Below are 20,900 nucleotides of genomic sequence, written 5' to 3'. Positions count from 1 at the left end.
TTGGGGCCACAAGTGGATTCCGGTGTCCCCTGTGGCCCATTCCAGCTCCCCAGCGAACACCCATCCTGGGTGCGGAGGGAGCTAGTTATGTTGTTTTGCTCCATTCAGGCAGGAGCATATTTTTCTGTGCTGCCACTTTGTGAGAACAAAGCTGTGTTCCCAGCCCTGAAGAGTTTACGCAGGGAATTACATTTATATTACCTGCTCAAACTTTCCCAGGTAGAAACAGCAATGTCTAGGGCATGGAGCACTTAGGACACTTCTGCCATCAGGCCTGCTGCTCCTCAAAATAAGTAAATTGGCACTGAGGGATGGGGCCCTTCGAGCCTCCACACGCCTCAGGGAGGGCGGGCTTCTTGCCCCCTCCCAAAAAATTTAAACTGCACCGATCCCCCAGGCCCCGGCCCACCTAGGGGCTTAAAATTCAAAATATCTGGGCAATGCCCTTTTTGTTTATAGGATCTATGCTACCATTAAAAAATATGTTTTGCCTCAGTGGGGATCCCTCTGGAACTTCCCCTGCTCCCAAGGGGCTAAGGCTTATCCCCACCTTTTTTTTTTTTACTCTGTTTCCAAAACAGTAGTCTGAGTGTAATTCCTAAACTAGCTACCGTCATGTCTTTGTTGATTTAGTGGCAGACAATCATATCTTATCTTTAGAATTATCAGCTCCATGGATCCTCTGCAGCATGATATATACATACATTTTTGAACCTTCATTTCACAAAAATACTGAAAAGATTTACACCAAATCACAAAAAGCAAACTTTTTAGACTAAGATCTAACTTTCTTTCAAATTTGGTATAATTCAGTGTTCAATCTGCATGGGCAAAATGCATTTTGGGAACTTCCCCTTTTTTTAGCCCGCAGTTGACGGATCATCCAATACTTTCCAGGAAGAAGCAGAATGAGACATTTTTGGGTAGGTTTCAGGAAGATTTTTCAAATGGCACCAACATTATTAGCAAAACAAAAAAATAAATTTCCAATTGAAACATTGTCGTAGCTATAACTATGCCAGTGTCAAACGCTACTGGATTGTGTGAAATGTCTGCAAAGTCTTTAAAATGAATTCTATAAAGAATGCCTGAGATGCTCTTGAGGACATGCTGCCTCCTCAGCCAGTACCCATAGAGTGTACCAGTGGGAGCAGGACATTTATTACCTTGGGTGTCCCAGTACCACCCAGGAGACTCACACCTATGTTGGGGGCCTCTGTCTGAGTTGCAAGGCCCCTGCAGCCCTACTTGTTTCCCTGCCAGCACCCTACTAAGGTGCGGTGGAAGCCCGCTTTGTTGCTTTCCCCCCACCAGGAACATGTCCCGCACTGAGTAATGCAAAATGTTCATGCAGAGTCTTAAACAGAAATTTGAAATATGATGCATGAGGAACTCATAAGAACTTGTAGCTATGACAGTTCCTCAGGAACACTCCTGAAACCCTTTGTGAATTTTAAAAAAGGTGGACTTATGTTGCAAACCTACTGGAGTAAAATTATAACTTTGTTGTGAAAATGGATCTTTGCTTTGTATGTAATAGGGAACGTCAGCAGCTCAGTATTTGTCCTACTTTAAATAATTGTAGTTTATTTTTTAAACCGGCAGGTCCAACAAAGCATTTTGACAGTTTCTTTGCACATTTTCTCTCTCTCCTAAGATTAAAATTAAGAACGAGCGGAAAAGGATTGAAACGGAATTTGAAGAGCTTCAAGAATTGCTGGAAAAAGAGAAAATACACTTTCTCTCCAAACTGGAGATAGAAGAGAAGGAAATCCTGCACTTGTTGAATGAATCCATCAACAAATTTTCTGAGCACATGTCATCGCTGAATGAAATGATGACCACAATACAGGAAAAGAGAAAGTTGTCTTTAGTCCAACAGCTTGAAGTAAGAGCGGTTGAATCATTCTGTAAATATCTGTCTGCTCGCACTACATGTCTTCATTCTTTAGAAATGGACATGGGGGTCTTAACAGGTTTGTGTCAGTGTGATTGAAACTGATAGACTGTACTAGCAGAACAACTTAAACATATTTGTGTCTGCTGCACTGAAATTAGTTGAAATTACTGACAGAGCCTTCTAAACAGATTGTTGTCTGCAGCTTTGGAATTGTTTTTTTTGACCCCTTGGCTGCCAAGGACATAATGGTTACGTCCGTGGCTGCGGCGCTGAGGCACCATGGACGTAACCATTACATCCTAGTACTGGCCCTCTGCTGCGCCTCCACTTCCCTATGGCAGGGCTGGAAGGGGAAGCGATTCCCCTTCCACCCGACCCCCCTGACCCTCCCCAGTGAGGTCTGAAAACATCAACGCGCTGACCTCAACAGAGGCCGCCCCACTGCGCTGGAAGCTGAGCTTCCAGCGTGGATCGGAAGAGAAATGCAAGAGCATTTCTCTTCCGATCATGTGATGGGGGCCTGAGAGGCTTCAAAGTGAAGGAAAGGAATTTCCTTCCCTTTGCTGTCTCTCAGAGCATTTCAGCAGCCAGATCGTGAAGCGATCCGGCTGCTGAAATGCCCACTAGACATCAGGGATCATTTACCAAATGGAAAATGTCATAAGGGGAGCAACCCCTTGGGAAAGGGTTGCTCCCCAGGGGGACAATTATTTTCAAGGCCTTTTCTGCCCCTCCTGGAGGCAGAACAGCCATTGTTATTAGGCCGATCTAAACCTCTAGACGCCAGGGATCATATTTTTTGTTTTTTAGAGCTGGGGAGCGAGCCCTTAGGCAAGGGCTGCTCCCCTAGGGGGCAAATTATATTTAGGCCATTTCTGCCCCCCTTGGGGGCAGATAGGCCTATTTCAATTAGGCATATCAGCCCCCCTTGGGGGCAGAAACCACTAGGCACCAGGGATGTATTTTTTTTATTGTTTTACAGATGGGGAGCAAGCCACTAGCAGGGTCCAGTTCAGGTCCAGCTGCTTCTGATCAGCATGGCACTACAGGGTAATGCCTCTAGAGGCCTGCTGTGTCCCTGTGGACACACAGGCGGTTAGCTAAATGAACCTTGGAGCCCATTTCTTACTTCTTGGTACAAATGTGAGCACTTCCAGCCCTTCAGTTCTCCACAAAGCTCTTAGGACTGGTTGTCTTCCATTAATCTGAAGGTCCAGAAGTGTTCCAATTAGCTGTGGGTAGGTGCCACTTTTTCAGTATGTACTAACCAGTTGGTGGGGTGACATTTGAACACTCTATAAAGAAAAAGAAAAAAGTTCCCAATGGCAAACCTTTCTACTTTTGCAGCAAATCCTGTTTGCCTTACTGCAAACTATTCCACAGTACACCATTCTGAGGCAAACCCCTTTTGTCAGAATCTTTCTGCCCCTGGAGGGAGCTTGTGTGCCAGTGCGGGATGTGTTTAGGGAAATGAGCAGTCTCCTCATCATCTACACCAAACACGTCCTGGGACCTGTTCCCCCTCACATTGGGCTGGTGCTAAACGTCTCTTCTCTACATCTCCCAAAACACTTAAATATGATGTGCAGGTCTCACCATGGTCCCTTCCAAGTTAATGAAGTTCCTGAACCTTTCCCAGCTACCCTTCCTGAGCTCATATGAGTCACATACCTCACTTCCTGGTCTTCCTGCCAAAAGGTCTAAGCTGTTGTTTCTGCTGTGTTAGCAGTTTTCACACTTCATTAGTGGGAAGCACTGACAGGTCAATCTGTCAGCTGGCTAATGCTAATTACCTTTTCAAGCGTACCTTTTCCTAAATATTCAATAAAATATTGATTTCACCACTAAACTGAATTTTTAATAAACATATAAAATAGCGTTTTCCAGTAGCATCGCCCAAAGCAAAGTTAGCAAATTTATGATTTTATTCCGAACTTTTTCCTCATAGGACAGCTACAGTCCTTTTTTTAGAATGTAAATATTATTTGGAGGCTAGTCATTGTAGGTACATTAAATTCTTGCATGTTTCACTTTTAAATATGAGGCTCTACCTTGGGGCTACAAAGACCTACTTGTAGGTGGCCTTTAATATTTAAAAGTCAGGTTCCTGAGTTATTTCAACAGGTTCATCTACATGTTTAAAACTTGCCGGAGTCATGCTGCACAGTAAGGCCCCAAGTAATGTTTATTTGTCAGCCTATTGGATAGCACAGTACGTTTTGAAGTCCAGAGGTGACATTTACATTCTACATGCCGTTAGTGTATTTCCTGCATCATATATTATGGCCTTACTGGGAAGTTAAATATGCCAATTAAAAGTTAGCCCAATTAAGAGAAATGTCTAGTGCTCAGAGCACATACAATAGTGACTGGACAGCAGTACCCCTCTGTGTGGAGGTCTAAAACCAGCATCATCAGTCCACAACAAGTCAGGCGACCACACAAAAAGACACACTTTCTCAGAATTCTTACATCTAATTTCTTGTGATACAAAATAATAGCACCATTTTCTAATGAAAGAAAGAACGTCCCAAGCCAACATTATTTACTTTTCGCTGCTTTATCAGGGAATAAAGGAGTCTTCTAACAGGGCAATACAAGTGTCCATTAGGATATAGGAAATAACAGTCTTTTTCTATTAATTGTCTCTTAATTGGGTTATTTAACTCTCCAAGAAATAACTCCTATTGATAACTAATCACAATATGTAATATAACATAAACTGTCCCATGCATCAGAAAACATAGAAATCGAACATCACATGTGCAAAGCACATAAGCTGAGAATATGAAACATAATATTATCAGGAAATTAAAACATCTTTGGGATGATGGAAAATAGAAAAAAGAAATGGAAAATGTAGTAAGGAAAACAAAAGTTGAAAATGTAACCAAGAATAGACAGTACAGGTCAGCATGATTGACACTGAAACAATGCCTAACATGGATAAACCGCTCAGGCAATGGTGAAGCCATAAAGTAAGACAAGATGTACATAATGTGGGCACCTCTGAAGAATAAACCATAGCAGGAATCATTACTATGACAAGATGAAATTTGAATGAATCATCTACAAAGTAATGAAGGTATAAGACCTTAACATTTTTCATAGCATAACAGAGCTTTACAAACCTAAGCTAGATACTTAGGTCTTACTTGCAGAAGAGTAAAACAGTCATCAAAAACTATTTAAGAGGAAGGGCTCAATGTTTCCATATCTTCATCCCATTCTGAAACTCTTTCCTTTTTGAAGTCTTAGATTTCGCAGCATTGAGTTTGAAGGTTAGTTTGTTCTCACACCAAAATATTTGTTTCAGAATTTTCACATCTGATATCACCTTTACAAAATCAATATCTTCTAGACAAATTAATATGATCCCTCTAGGCTTACTGCTACTTCTAGGCAGGTCCTTTATAAATGTTCAAATGAATGGAGTCTGGCATGCCCTACAGTCCTGGGTGGAAGCTTTTGAAAATTATATTGGTTCTGTTGGCTAATTGTCCTGAGGAAGACCATACATTCTGATATTATTCCTTTTACTGTGATTCTCAAAGTCTTCTGCAAGTTTATTTAAAGAATTTTAATTTCAGACTACAGTTGATTACCCTTCACTACTGCATCTTCTATACAACTAATTCTTTGTTCCACCCCCTTTACTCTGTTTTCCATAATAGGCTATTTATATTCTATGCTCAAGAGTCTTAGGTTTGTGTCACCTGTCACTGTTGTGAAACTCTAACACGCAGTTCATGTAGGTTCGATCAACTGCAGGAGAGTGGGTCTCATGACCCAGGCCAGACAACCAGAGAGGTTGCCCATTGATCTCTGTAAGCTGTGTGAGCTCCTACACCATCTACCCAAGGCATGTGTTTGTCATGGTGAGTTCCTTAAACCCTGAGCTTGAAAAGGGGGTATCTAAGCTCATAGACACCGATTCCTGGGAAAGTATGTTATCTTAATATGATACTTTAAAGCTTTTTAAGTTCAAACTGAAAGGCCCTCCCAGGTTATTCCCCAATAAGAATTATTTTGAAAGGGTATAGGTACAGACATGAAGTATTGAACCATGAACATAGAAGCTCTTACTTGAAGGGGGTCTGAACCATGCTTGTTTGTGGAAAAACGCATTGGTTTTGTAAATTTTCTCATTTATCTCATTTTTCAATTCAGGATCACCCGTTGTGTGGTTTCTTAGGAATGGCAAGTAAGGTCATTATATGTTGGATAAATGCATCCCCATCCCCTAAATAAAGACTATAAGTAAGAGGAGTAAAAGTAAGGGGGATCTTTAGTCCTGAGGAAGGCTGAACGACCCAGTTGGGCGATTGAGACTGGCCAAAACATGTCTACAAGAAAGCAGACAGGAGGGATGATGGAGCACTCATAACACCATTTTATTACTATTATTGATTTTTCAATCCTATTCAGGGGGTCCTCTAGTAAAGAGAGTTTACAACTTCCATGAGGTAGTCTTAATGATTGTTTTGTTCTGCTGAGTATAACCCTACATATGTGTGTGTATTGTCTTCCCCAACTCCCATCTCTGTCCCTGGCGTTGGTCTGCCCAGAGAAGTTGTAGCAGGCCCAGTGTTGAAGCAAATGATGGGCAAAAGCATTTTTAAAGAACCTTGCGTTTTTTCAATGTGGTATTCTTGACTTGATAAGAGTATTACATTTCCTCCTTTTCCTCTTTTGTGTGTGTGAGTATGGTTACTAAAAGTAAGGGGGGATGGAAAAGGAGAGGTACCTCTCTCCCATTTTTTGTGTGTATGGATTCCAAAAATATCTAATAAGGACTTACAACAAATACTTGTTGATCTGCCATATGTTCAAGAAAGACAAATATCCTTGCATTATCAAGTAGATTGTTTACTGGAAAAGCGACAGCTGAGTAACTAACAGTATATTCTGTTCCCAATATCAGTGCCTCCCAAGCCATGTGTGGGATCGAGTATAGCACAGTATAGTTATGGAGAAGAGTGTCAGCACTCCATTTGCAATACGACGTGATACCCAATGTTAGCATGACCACATTATGACATACTTCTACACTTGTAACAAAACCTGTAGAATTTACATGTATTTTTTATGTTTTCTTCTAGGATTTGAAAAGTTTTCTCAGCAGGTAAGAACGGCAATCACCAATTGCAGCTCAGATGTTAATTCAGAAATTGTGTAACTCAATGACAAATGCAACCATGAATCAATTTAATAACATTTATTTATGGTCTTACCATGCTCACAACACACGTCTTGGCTCATTTGCACACTAAAGGATTCATTTAGTCCTTTGTTTGCAGTGTGGTTGTGCACCAGATCAGCGAAGACCAAGAACTAGCTGTTTTTCTCTGGGGGACCGCCAACCCTATTTAAAAGTCTATGCCTGCCTTGTGGGGATCCGCAGGCCACAGTGCGGTTGTTGCCCCATTATCTCTACTGCAGGCTGAGGGAACTGCTGAGTGGGTACCATATTATTTTAGCCCTACTCGGCATTTCTGTTTGCTTTTCAGAAATGAAACTCCTAATGTAGAGGATTGTTTTTTATAAAACAGTCGATGGCCTTTACAAGCAAGGAGTTTCTTGATGAGCTGTGTCATACCTTTGAGGGCAACTCCATGCAGGTAAATCTAGTGAAAATCTCCAGCTTCATTCTGTTCAACCCTATCACCCCCCCCCCTCCTTCTATTATATGCCTGTGAAGGTGTATACAATACTTTAATGCCTACCACAAAATAAATGGCTTAAAGGAATGGCTGTTGATTCATCAAAATGCCAGGGGTATCAGAACATACCCTTTGGATGTAATGACATCACAGGAAGGGACATCATGTGCCACTCGACCCCTAATTTTTCCTGAAAGTCATCTTACATGACCTTAACTTAACTTTAACTTAACATCACAATAGTTCAGATAGCTGAAGTTCCATAATACCTACAATTTAAACATAACTGCACAACATGGACACATATTGTTTTTAGATAGAACCTCTACTAATGGGCTGACTTGATCTTTGAAGGTCTTTGGGCATAATACTTGTCCTGAATTGTGTGCAAGAGGTCTCTTCTTTGCCAAACTTTTTAAAACAACAATCCAGTTTTTAGAGCGACACATGTTCACAACCAACCTGGTTGTTATAGAAATGAGGCAGAGGTGATTTTGAATTGAGACAATGGCAAACATGCTTTTAAACTGCTGTGAACCAAAATAACAAAGGGCATGATTGAGAGTAGGGTTACTTTGTCAGGATGATGGAGTATTTTACTCTGTCACTCTGATGCTGTACCTGCAGTAAATTTGTCCTGTGGGCGGTTAAGTCACCGCGTTGTAAAGCGGTTGGCTCACAGATGGCATCCCATATTACTTTGAAACTTCACTTGCATTTGTTTGTGCCTCACAAGTCTTGGCGGGCCATATCTTCTTAAGGCAAAAGTTCCTCTGTCTCTTTACATCACTCACTAGGTGTGAGCCGGTGAGACAGCTAGGAATTAGGGGCTGCGTCAAAAGTGTCACAAATCGCACCCCTGATGAGATAACGTAAAGTTGAACCAATACAGCGATAAGGGCACAGTGATGCCTTTATGCTCATGAGGTAATAAGGAGCAATGTATTATGCCACAAAGCGGACATGATAGTGAACCTCGAGGCCACCCATGACCGATGGAAGCCTGTGGAACCCCTCTGATATCCTACCTGACATATGATGGAAACCTGGTGATGATTCCATCACCTTAAAGATACAGGGCATGTTACGGGCAGCCTGCTGTGAGCTCACTTTGTTTTATTTTTATCAAACACACTTCAATTAAAAAAAAGCATGGGTGCATCAGATGAATGACATAATACATAAAACATGAAATGATAAAGAGCACATTCTTTAAAACCAAACAACAAATTGAAGCCTGTCAAGGGAAAGAGAAGTGCAAGAAGCATGGAAATAAAAGAAAAAAAGTACTTTTTAAATTACAAGGGAAAGACATTTGAGTTTGATCATGGTTCAGAAAAGAGAAGCCGAGGAGTGTACGAATCTATGTCTTCATAAGTTCAAGTTCAATAATTGTCATTGTGCTATTGTTGGCCAGATGTATCGAACATTATCTGTGTAGATTAAATCTCCCCTTGGAGGTCACCTGTTGGTTGCAGTTAGATCACTAATATTTCATTTCATTCTCTTTTCATTCAAGAGTCAAACATATGGCTATGACCTACTCCTACAACATTTGATGTTCACAGCCAATAATCTCTATGGACCCTTGAAATCATAATCCCAGGCCAACACCAATACCACAAATCACCTGTACCTCTCACACTTGAACCTTGTTCAGTTCCTCCAGTAGGCAAAGAGTAGCTATACCCCACTTCCAAGCACCCCCTAACCTGCCCCAACCTATCTCTCCATACCCTCTGCCTCAGTCAACAATAGTAAGTAATTTAGGTCCTGATTAAGATATTGGTGGATTGAATATTCCGTCACAAGTGTGACAGTTATCTTGTCCGCTGTATTACGATCTCCGTAGGACATAATGGGATCCTAATATGGCAAACAGGATATCCGCCACATTTCTGACGGAGTAATCCCCTCCTCCAAGATCTAAATCAGACCCCTAGCCTGTGTGTCCTACACACAAATCACTCACCACCACTAACTCTGACAATATCGTTCTAGGTTCAAGAGTCATACCACAGAGAAGCCAACGCAGGTATCTGCTGAACTGAGCAACAGCATCTATAGTTTTACTAAGGAGCTGGTCCTAATGAAAATGTCTGCAAAATACAGTGGTAAGCACATACGTTGGTTACTCCTGATCTACACTATTATTGTCACCCGCAGCTACTGATTCTCTATGTGTATTGAGAGGTACTTACCCTAGTGCCTAATTTCTGAAAGAATAAGTGCCAGCGACAAATGTTGTGCTCAAAAACCCCCGAATGATACTACTGAATTTCAGGGGATGCCTAATACTAAGGCTCCATTGTCCTGTTTCCACCTCTTGCCTTTTCAGGTTATCTTGTTTGCCTTCCCGTCCCCAACCTCCTTTGGGGGTGGTACGCACTTGGTGGCATCCAGCCACATCTGTCTTACACCAAATTATATATTTATTTTGCATTACACCAGAACCAATAAATTGTTTTGTTTTAGGACATCAGGGGTATCAAAATAAATGTAAGTACCAGCAAACACTGAGTATAAGATACGCAAACACACATAGTCGCCAGTAGGTAGTTATAGTTAGAACCTTGTTTCCATAGAAAAAGCATTTTTTGACTTGCCTATATCTTTGGCACAGTTTGATGAATCTTCACAAAATGTTCCCAAAAAAAGTGCCCTGGTGATTCTCGTTGCACATGGAAAATGTAGGGGTGATCTGTCAAGGGGAGACCGAGAAAAATGGGGGGGTCAAAATGTGGCAGAAAGCTAACTTTCGGTATGCAGATTACACTTTTGCTTAGTTGGTGTAAATCCGTTCGGTAGGTTTGAGATATTAAAGGAAATTCAAATTTGTACATCTGGGCTCACAAATAATTTGCGAATATTTGTGAATTTTTGCAAATGAACGTGCGAAAAGAAGCGCTGTAATTAGCTACCCGCAACCTGACTAGAAAGTTGCGGCTGCCATTTTATTTCAGGGGACACGGTCCCCAGGATTTAAAATCCTCATTGAAAGTGGCATAAGTGGTCAGGGTATAGGTACCCTGACTCCAGGGGTGTGATATAGGTGTGTTTTAGGTGCAAAATATGGATTTTAAATAATTTTACATCACCATGTGCGATATTCGCAAATATTCACGAATATGAAAAAATCTGGAAGAGAAACCATACGCTAATTCATTCACTTATACATGCACTCAGAGACTCATGCACCCACTCACACACACTAAGGCACTTTTGCACTTATTCACAGACGCACTCAGACACTGACACACCCACTCACAGACCAACTCAGACCCTCATGCACCCACTCACAGACCCACTGAGACACTGATACACCCACTCACAGACTCAGTAAGACACAGATGCACCCAGACACAGACCCACTGAGACACTCATACACCCACTCACAGACCACTCAGAGCCTCATGAACCAACTCACAGACCCACTCAGACACTGACACACCCACTCACTGTCCCATTCAGACCCTTACACACACCTTCACAGACCCACACAGTCCCTCATGCACCTACACACAGTCCCATTCAGACCCTCACACACCCACTCACAAATCCACTCAGGCCCTCATGCACCCACTCACAAACCCACTCAGACACTGTTTCACCCACTCACAGACCTACTCAGACCCTCACACACCCATTCAGTGACACATACACTCATAGACCCACTCAGACACTGGTAGACCCATTCAGACCATCACACAGCCACTCACAAATCCACTCAGACCCTCATGCACCCACTCACAGACTCATTGAGACACGTATGCACTCTCACACAGACCCGCTGAGACACTCATATACCCACTCACAAACCACTCAGAGCCTCATGCACCCACTCTCAGACCCACTCAGACACTGACACAATGTCTAGACAAGCCCTCACACACTCACTCACAGACTCTCTCCAACTCTCACACATCCAGTCACTTAGCCACTCAGACACTCCCACTCACAGACCCACTCAGACACTGACGCATCCACTCACCAACCCACTCAGACCCTCATGCACCCACTCACAGACCCAGACAGACACTGACACACCCACTCACATACCGACTCAGCCACTTATGCACCACTCACAGACCCACACAGACACTGATGCACCCACTCACAGACCCACAAGGTCCCTCATGCACCCACTTACAGACCCATTGAAGCCCTCACACACCCACTCACAAATCCACCTCGACCCTCATGCACCCAGTCACAGACCCACACATACACTGACACATCCACTCACAGACCCACTCAGACTCTCATGCACCCACTCACAGACCCATTCAGACCTTCATGTGCCAACTCAAAAATCCACTCAGACCCTCATGCGACCACTCAGAGACCCAGACACTGTCTCACCCACTCACAGATCTACTCAGACCCTCACACACCAATTCACAGACCCACACAGACACTGACACATCCATTCACAGACCCACTCAATGATGCACCCACTCACAGACCCAATCACCCACTCACAAATCCACTCAGACCCTCATGTAGCCACTCACACACCCTTGAGACCCTCTTGCACCCACTCACACACTGATGCACAAATTCTCAGAACCAGTGAAACACTGATGCACCCACACACAGACCCAGTGAGACACTCACGCACCCACTTACAGACCACTCAGAGCCTCATGCACCCACTCACAGACCCACTCAGACACTGACACACCCACTAAGACACTGATGCATGCACTCGCACACCCAGAGACTCTCACAGCCACTCCCACCCCAGATACACCCTCTTACATCTATTCTCACTCTGAGAGAGATAGACTGCAGCCAATTCCCTTTGGCCATGAGTGGCGGTCTTGGATTAACGTGTAGTCATGAAAATTACTAGTCGTTAAAAAAAACATAGAAATTCTCTGAAAAAGCAAAGGTTACAGGGACGTTATAGTTAGGTCCTGAATTTAATTCTACAAAACCAGAGAAATTCAGCAGTTATAGTTAGTTGAGCTAACTATAACTTGAGCCCATGTAATGCACTACTATGACATCACATTTTATATCACTCATAACATAGTCAGTGACATCACTGATGATATCACTGATGACATCACTGATGACTTCATCCAGTATCTGTAAATGGTTATATGTATGTATGAATGAAGGTGCGAGTGTTTGTATTGGTGATGGTTGAGTTAGTTTCTGTATGAAACCATAAGTGGATGTGTTACTAGATGTATCTACGAGGAATTGGCTGTGTTATAGTCTGTATTGGTACAGTTAGTGGGCGTCTGAGTAGCTGTATAGCTGAGAGAACGGGTGTGTGAGTGTTTGTATAGAGTACTGCCTGTATGTTTCAGCAACTGTGTTAGTGTGTAACTCTCTCTGTTATTGAGAACATAGATGAGTGAATGCCTTCATAAGTGGCTGTATCCACAGGTAAGTGGTTCTGTTACTTCTTGTGTGGCACAGTAAGTGTGTGTGTGAGAAGGTGTACACGTAAGAAAGACGATCTGTAAGCTGCTGTATGGGTAATTCTGTATGTGTGGGAGAGGTGACTGATTTTATGTTTGAGTTGCTGTTCCCATAAGTGAGTGCTTTATTAGTGAATCATTGTGAGAGAGAGTGGATGTGTGAAGTACATTTATTCATAAAAAAATGGGAGTATGAGTGGCTGTACGGGTGAGTATGTGGGTGGGTGAGTGCCTGTATGTATTGGTGACTAGGAGTAGGAATTGTTGTATGGATGCACACACACGCAACACCCCCACCCCAACCAAGAAAACACAAAACAGATGCAACAACATTACATATCCACCCCGTTCCTCTCAGAAATAATGCAAGGACAAAAGGAAGTGATTAAAGTCAGTGTAATAATATAAAGTTCTAGAAATATGTCCTCAAAGCACAAAACAAAATCTACAATATATACAAATGGAGGGACACTGCACAGTCCATAATGTCCATGGGCCACAGGGCCATATCACATAGGCCAAGTCCCCACTTGACTCCTGCCTCAATACAGAGAGAACACTGCTGGGGCATTAGATCGAAAATACACATGCACCTCAGGGGGAAGGGGAATGGGGGGCACCTCAGCCAGAAGATGGTACAACGCCACTGCTCCTGGAGGGGGCCACATGCCCATCACTCTGTCCTGGGGAGTGCAAAGCCACAGTCTCTCAAGTGGGTGGTCTGCCCACTGCTTCGTCCTGGGGAGTGCAAAGTCACAGTCTCTCTAGTGGGTGGATTGCCCACTGCTTGGTCCTGGGGAGTGTAAAGCCACAGTGTCTTTAGTGGGTGGTCTGCCCACTGCTTGGTCTTGGGGAGTGCAAAGCCACAGTCTCTCTAGTGGGTTGTTTGCCCACTGCTTGGTCCTGGGGAGTGCAAAGCCACAGTCTCTCTAGTGGGTGGTCTGCCCACTACTTGGTCATGGGGAGTGCAAAGCCACTGTCTCTCTAGAGGGTGGTCTGCCCACTGCTTGGTCCAGGGGAGTGTAAAGCCACAGTCTCTTTAGTGGGTGGTCTGCCCACTGCTTGGTCCTGGGGAGTGCAAAGCCATAGTCTCTCTAGTGGGTTGTTTGCCTACTGCTTGGCACTGGGAAGTGCAAAGCCACAGTCTCTCTAGTGGGTGGTTTGCCCACTTCTTAGTCCTGGGGAATGCCAAGCCACAGTATCTCTAGTGGGTGGTCTGCCCACTGCTTGGTTCTGGGGAGTGTAAGGATACAGTCTCTCAAGTGGATGCCTTCTTCCACTGGTTCTGGAGGGGGCTTTGTGCCCAGTGTACTTCATCCTGGCAAGGAGGGGGTGGGTGGATGCCTTCTTCCACTGGTTCTGGTGGGGGCTTTGTACCCAGTGTGCTTCATACTGGCAAGGAGGGGGTCAGTGGATGCCTTCATCCACTGGTTCTGGAGGGGGCTTTGTGCCCTGGTGCTCCCTTTTTGGCTTTGCCAGCTGGTGCTCCCTTTTTGCCCTTGGCAGCTGGTGCAGGCACACTGGCTGTGCTGATGGGTGTCTCCTTGGACCCTCTCACAACTGCAGTGGCTGCAGAAACTACAGTGGCCGTGGACTGGGTGGCTGAGGTTCTCGCCTGGGTCCTGACCACCCTAGCCCGAAGTGAAGGACAGGGGGTAGGGACAGGGAATAGGTCAAGGGTGGAGAGGAAAAGCTTTTTAGGGACACTGGGGCTGGAAGAGGGTGAAGGTTTGGTGGTGGAGGAAGATGGAGTGGTGGTAGGAGGTGACTATCTGCTGTGTTTTGTTGTGAGGTGGATGGCTGTTGGCTGTCTGAGTGCTTGCGTTTGTGTACTTTGGAGGAGGGGGCACAGACACAGTGGGAGAGGACACAGGGAACGTGTGCATGGATGTGGGGGTGGTGACTGCCAGTGAGGGACGTGTAGTGATAGGCGTGATGGTGATGGGGTAGTAGATGAGGATGTAGTGCATGCAGGTGTGAATGGAGATGCTACTGGGAGGGAGGTGGATGACGGGGAGGAGGGGGACACAGTGGAGGCAGTTGATGTTGGTGTGTCTGCATCTGGGTGGTGCTTGTGTGAGTGCCTGTGGGATTTGGGTGCATGCTGGTCTGATGGTGTGCTTGGGATACACTGGGGTTGAGGTGAATGGGACTGGGTACAGGAAGTTGGATGGGGGAGGCTAGAGACAGGAACAATGGCAGGCATCAGGGGGGAGGCCAGAGCCTGGAATGATCTCTGTTGGGCCGTCACGCCAGAGTGAATGCCATCCAGGAATGCATTTGTTTGTTGCAAATGGTCTGCCAGCCCCTGGATGGCATTCACTATGGTTGACTGCCCAACAGAGATGGATCACAGGAGGTCAATAGACTCCTCACTCAGGGCAGCAGGGCTAACTGAGGCAGGGCCTGAGGTGCCTGGGATGAAGGAAATGCCCACCCTCCTGGGTGAGCAGGCACGGGAAACATTCTGAGGGGCTGCTGAGAGGGCGGTGCTGGCACGGGGGTGGCAGCTTTACCTGTAGTTGGGGTGGGAACAGGTGTGTCCGCCACCGCCAGGGAGTTTCCATCAGAGGAGGTGTCACTGTCCGAACTGTCTCCTCCAGTCTCCACTGTGGTGCTCCCCTCGCCCTCTGTCCCACTGGTGCCCTCACCATCGGTGGATTCCGCGTCATGGGCCATGTGGGATGCAGCTCCCTCTGTCACTGGTGCCTCTGATCCTCTGCCAGATGATGCTAATGCACACAAGGACAGGGTGCCAAAACAAAAATGGGGGGGAGAGACAGAGGATACACTTGGTCACCAACCCCTCAGCCTGAGACGACTCCTGGTGGCAAACCGCTCTGGGAGCAGCCCCAACACCCACCAACCACTCGCCATGACCAAGCAAGTCAGCGCCGTCTCCTCAACTTGCTTCAGCACCCTCCGCATACTCCGCAAGATCTACAGATGGATCCCCTCAGATACAAGAAGAACAGTGACCCAAGCCCTCGTCAGCAGCAAACTTGACTACGGAAACATCCTCTACGCAAACCCCTCAAATGACTGCAATGCATACAAAAAACCTCAGCACGCCTGATCCTCGATGCCCACCGCCACAGCCACATCACTCCCCTTCCGAGAGACCAACACTGGCTCCCCGTCAACAAAAGGATAAGCTTCAAGCTCCTCACCCACGCACACAAGGCGCTCCACAACACAGGTCCAGCCTACCTCACCAGATGACTCACCTTCTACACCCCGTCCCGCCAACTCCGCTCAGCCAACCTCGCCCTTGCCACCGTCCCCTGCATCCGAAGAGCGACTACCGGAGGCAGATCCTTCTCCCACCTCGCCGCCAAGACCTGGAACACCCTTCCCTTGCCCCTACGACAGACCAAAGACCTTCTGACTTTCAAGAAGCGGCTCAAAACCTGCTTATTTGAGCAGTAGCAGCAACCCCCCCCCAGCGCCTTGAGACCCTCACGGGTGGCAGTGCGCTCTACAAATACACTGATTAATTGATTGATTGACTTGGTCAATGCCAGCGACACCACCACCGTTGGAGTACACAACACACAGGGAACAGCCCTACGCACTAGGCCATGCACTACCAGTTACAATGCTAATCACCAGGCCATGGAGTACAATACCTAACGCCAATAGCAGCACACCTGAAACCCACAGGACCCTGCCCAGTAGTAGATGCCCACTAGCATATTTGGGGCTGGATTGCATCAGAGCCTGCCCAACATGGAACCTACCCTGCCATGTTTGTCCTGGCCTAGGGGCATCCACAGGCCCACATCCCCCACCCAGATAACACCCCACCACTTGCAATTTTGAGACTGTACTCACCCCCTTGTGGCTGCTGTGATGCCTTTAAGCGCCCATCCAACTCCGGATAGGCCACCGCCAGTATGCGGAACATCAGGGGAGTGAGGGTTCGATGAGCACCCCTTCCTCGTTGGGAGGCCATCCCCAGCTGGGCCTCCGCCATCTTCCTTGCCCAGCGGCTCAGGTCCTCCCACTGTTTGCGACAGTGGGTGCTCCACCTGTCAAAGACCCCCAGGGTCCACACGCCCTTGGTGATGGCACGCCAAATACCCTTTTTCTGATGGCCGCTGACCTACAGAGAAAGATACATAGAACACGGTATCAGCCATACCATCCGGCCTGTTACACTCATGGCCCACCATATCCGTCCCTTCCCCTTACACACAGACATTGACCACCATACATGCAGCACTCTGCCCAGGCCCCCTCAGTCACCCCCCCCTTACACGAGGCTTACACACACAGCACTCGTGCATTCATGCCCCATGCATCGTGCTCACAGTTTTCTCACCTGTTGGTCTGGAGGACCATAAAGTAAACGGTGCTGGGGTAGGACCCCATCCACTAGTCTCTCCAGCTCCTCCGAAGTGAAGGCTTGGGCCCTTTCCCCAGACACTCGAGCCATGGTCGCTTCCACACACAGGTCACAGCAGCACTTGCAGTGTAGGTCCTATCCTGTTGAAGGTCAGGCAGCAAGTGAGTGAACAGATAGAAAATGGCGGTCACGTCCGCGGCGGTGCGTACCGTTACTGCTGGTGTACATCACCATTGGCTACTGGAACCCATAGGGCCCAATGATAACCAATGAGGAGTTGCATGGCGGTCCTTGACCGCCTCCCACAACGATGCACAACGTCAGCGGAATTACCTCATTTCCACTTGTCCCTCCACACAGGTCAGGCGGGCGCCATTTCAGCATCACAGCAGACATAGGCACATTTACAAGACAACACGTTAACATACTGTGTCTGTCACAACATGCAAGGCATTTTACCCTAAGGCTATGTTTGAATATGACCAGCTGCTCACCATTTTTTACCCTAGAGTTCAACCGCTGAGGTTGAATAGGAGCTGGAGACATAACCCAATGTACAGACCCCTAGTGGACCTGGCAACAACGGAGGACAGGCACATTATCCTCACCTACAGACTTGATAGGGACACAGTCCAAGAGCTGTGTGCCCAATTGGAGCCAGACCTGTTCTCAGCTATCCATCACCCCATTGGGATCTCCCCTCTTGTGCAAGTCCTATCAGTGCTCCATTTCTTGGCAAGTGACTCCTTCCAAGTGACAGTGGCCATTGCAGCAGGGATGTCACAGCCTATGTTCTCTAACGTGCTGACCAGAATGTCTTCTGCCCTGATGAAACACATGCGCAGCTACATCGTTTTCCCCCAGGTGGAGGATTTGGCCACAGTAAAGGCTGACTTCTATGAAATGGGACATAGCCCCAACATCATTGGTGCTGTTGATGGCACACATAGTGCCTTTGTCCCCCCCACGGAGAAATGAACAGGTGATCAGAAATCGAAAGAGCATTCACTCTATGAATGTGCAGATATTGTGCCTGGCGGACCAGTACATCTCCCATGTGAATGCAAAGTATCCTGGGTCTGTGCATGATGCCTATATCCTGAGGAAAAGCAGCATCCCATATGTGATGGCTCAACTCCAGAGGCACCGTTGTGGCTAATAGGTGAGCCCATGGTCCCCACCCAGTGTATGTTGGTATATGGGTGTGAGGTTGACCCTAATGGTGAGTGTGTGGCTAGCAGGTATCCCTCGATATTTGAAGGTGACTCTGGTTACCCCAACCTCTCATGGCTACTGACCCCAGTGAGGAATGCCAGGACAAGGGCAGAGGAACGTTACAATGAGGCACATGGGCGAACAAGGAGGATCATTGAGCGCACCTTTGGCCTCCTGAAGGCCAGGTTCAGGTCCCTCCATCTGACAGGTGGATCCCTGTGCTACTCACCCAAGAAGGTCTGCCAGATCATCGTTGCATGTTGCACAACCTAGCCTAGAGACGCGAGGTGCCTTTTCTACAGGAGGATGAGGCTGGAGCTGGTGGAGCCTGTGGACAGTGACTAAGAGGAGGCAGAGGAAGAGGATGTGGACAACAGAACAACTATCATACAACAGTACTTCCAGTGACACACAGGTAAGACACTGTAACCTCATTTTCCATTGTTGTTTTGTGAAGTGAATTTCCTTTGGCTGGCTGCTGTTCCCACTACAATGGCCACTTTTTGTACCCTTTAACATACCTATTTGCAGGTATTTGAGCCCCCCTGTGGCTCCTGGTGTATGGACTGTAGCACATTACAAGTCATACCTATGTATACATAACTGTACAGTCTATTTGCAATGACTACAGATTGTTAAACAACTACATCCTTAAATCATTTGATATACTCCATACAAGGGTGTTTATTTCAGTGCTGAGTAGTAAATGGAGATGTGCAATGGGCTTGGGTCATGGTGGAGGAAAGTCCAGGATAGAGTCCAGTCTATTGGTATCACAGGTGCATTGTCCAATGGGGCATGGGAAGTGGAGCAATGGCAGTTCAAGGTGGACAGGGTGACAGAGTGGGACACAAGGGTGACAATCAGGAGAGTCTTATTTCCAGGTGAGTGTCTTGGCAATGTTCTCTGGCTTCTGCCTGGATCTCAGGGACAGTTTGCTGGGGGGGGTCTTCTTCTGCAGGGGTGGGGTACTGGTGGCCTGTTGTTCCTGTGGCGGGGCCTCCTGTCCACTAGTGTCAGCGGAGGTGGAAGGCTGTTCATCAGTGTGGCTAGTGTCAGGGGCCCATTGGTGTGCCACTGCCTCCCTCATGGTGTTGGCCATGTCTGTCAGCACCCCTGCAATGGTGACCAGGGTGGTGTGGATGTCCCTCAGGTCCTCCCTGATCCCCAGGTATTGTCCCTCCTGCAGCCCCTGGGTCTCCTTCAACTTGTCCAGTATCTGGCCCATGGTCTCCAGGGAATGGTGGTATGCTCCCAGGATGTTGAGTGCCTTGTGGAGAGTCGGTTCCCTGGGCCTGTCCTCCCCCTGTCGCACAGCAGTCCTCCCAGCTTCCCTGTTGTCATATACCTCTGTCCCCTGAACCGTGTGCCCACTGCCACCGACCCCAGATCCCTGATCATCCTGTGTTTGTGGGGTTACCTGGGGTCCCCGTAGTGGTGGACACACTGCTGATTGACGTGTCCTGGGGACAGTGGTATGGGCCCGCTGTGTAGGTGCTGTCTTGGTGTTGTCTGAATGGGGAGGCCCTGTAGAGGTATGGAACTGTGCCTGGGTAACTGACTATCCAAAGGTCCCTGATGGGCCAGGTTGGTCATCCTGATCCAGGCGTGCAGAGCTGCTGTCATTACTGTGGGCCTCTTCTGTGGGAGGACTGGATGTTGCTGGCACCTCCTCTCCTGTGACTGTTGTGTGGGGGTCCTGTGGGGATGTAAATGCAGTGTTATAGTTTCTGCGTGTGACATCTTGTGCATGGGTATGCTTCCCTCTATGGTTGTTATTACCATGGCAGCTTTGCCTGGTGTGAGTTGTTATTTGGTTGGCTGAGTGATTGTCTCTAGTGTGCATGCAGTGGTGATGGTTGTGCATGCAGGTCTGTGATGGGTGTCCATGCATTGGTGTTGCGTGCAGGGCTTTATATTGGGATGAGTGGGTTGTGATGGTGGAGTATATGGGAGGTGGTGGAGTGATGGGAGTGAGGGTGAGGGTATGTGATGGCATTCAGGTAAGGGGGTGTCAGTAGTAAAGATTTGACTTACCAGTCTTCCTGCTACTCCTGCCAGGCCCTCAGGGTGCATGATTTCCAAGACTTGCTCCTCCCATGTTGTTAGTTGTGGGGGAGGAGGTGGGGGTCCAACGCCAGTCCTCTGTACAGCTATCTGGTGTCTTGCAACCACGGAATGCACCTTCCCCTGTAGGTCGTTCCACCTCTTCCTGATGTCATCCCTTGTTCTGGGGTGCTGGCCCACGGCGTTGACCCTGTCCACGATTCTCCGCCATAGCTCCATCTTCCTTGCAATGGATGTCTGCTGCACCAGTGATCCGAATAGCTGTGGCTCTA

General features: G+C 46.8%; 1 protein-coding gene across 1 annotated transcript in view; it reads left to right on the top strand.

The window, feature by feature from the left end:
- LOC138303602 (uncharacterized) overlaps positions 1-20,900 on the top strand; it is a 94,277-nt gene that overhangs the window by 49,116 nt on the left and 24,261 nt on the right. The window contains exons 3-5 of the mRNA XM_069242893.1: positions 1,658-1,888; positions 7,003-7,025; positions 9,565-9,677. Coding sequence (XP_069098994.1) covers positions 1,658-1,888; positions 7,003-7,025; positions 9,565-9,677 — 367 coding nt within the window. The remainder of the gene's footprint in view (positions 1-1,657; positions 1,889-7,002; positions 7,026-9,564; positions 9,678-20,900) is intronic.

This window comes from Pleurodeles waltl, chromosome 7, assembly GCF_031143425.1.
Source record: "Pleurodeles waltl isolate 20211129_DDA chromosome 7, aPleWal1.hap1.20221129, whole genome shotgun sequence".
Taxonomy (NCBI): Eukaryota; Metazoa; Chordata; class Amphibia; order Caudata; family Salamandridae; genus Pleurodeles; species Pleurodeles waltl.
This window is presented reverse-complemented; position numbering and strand designations above follow the sequence as displayed.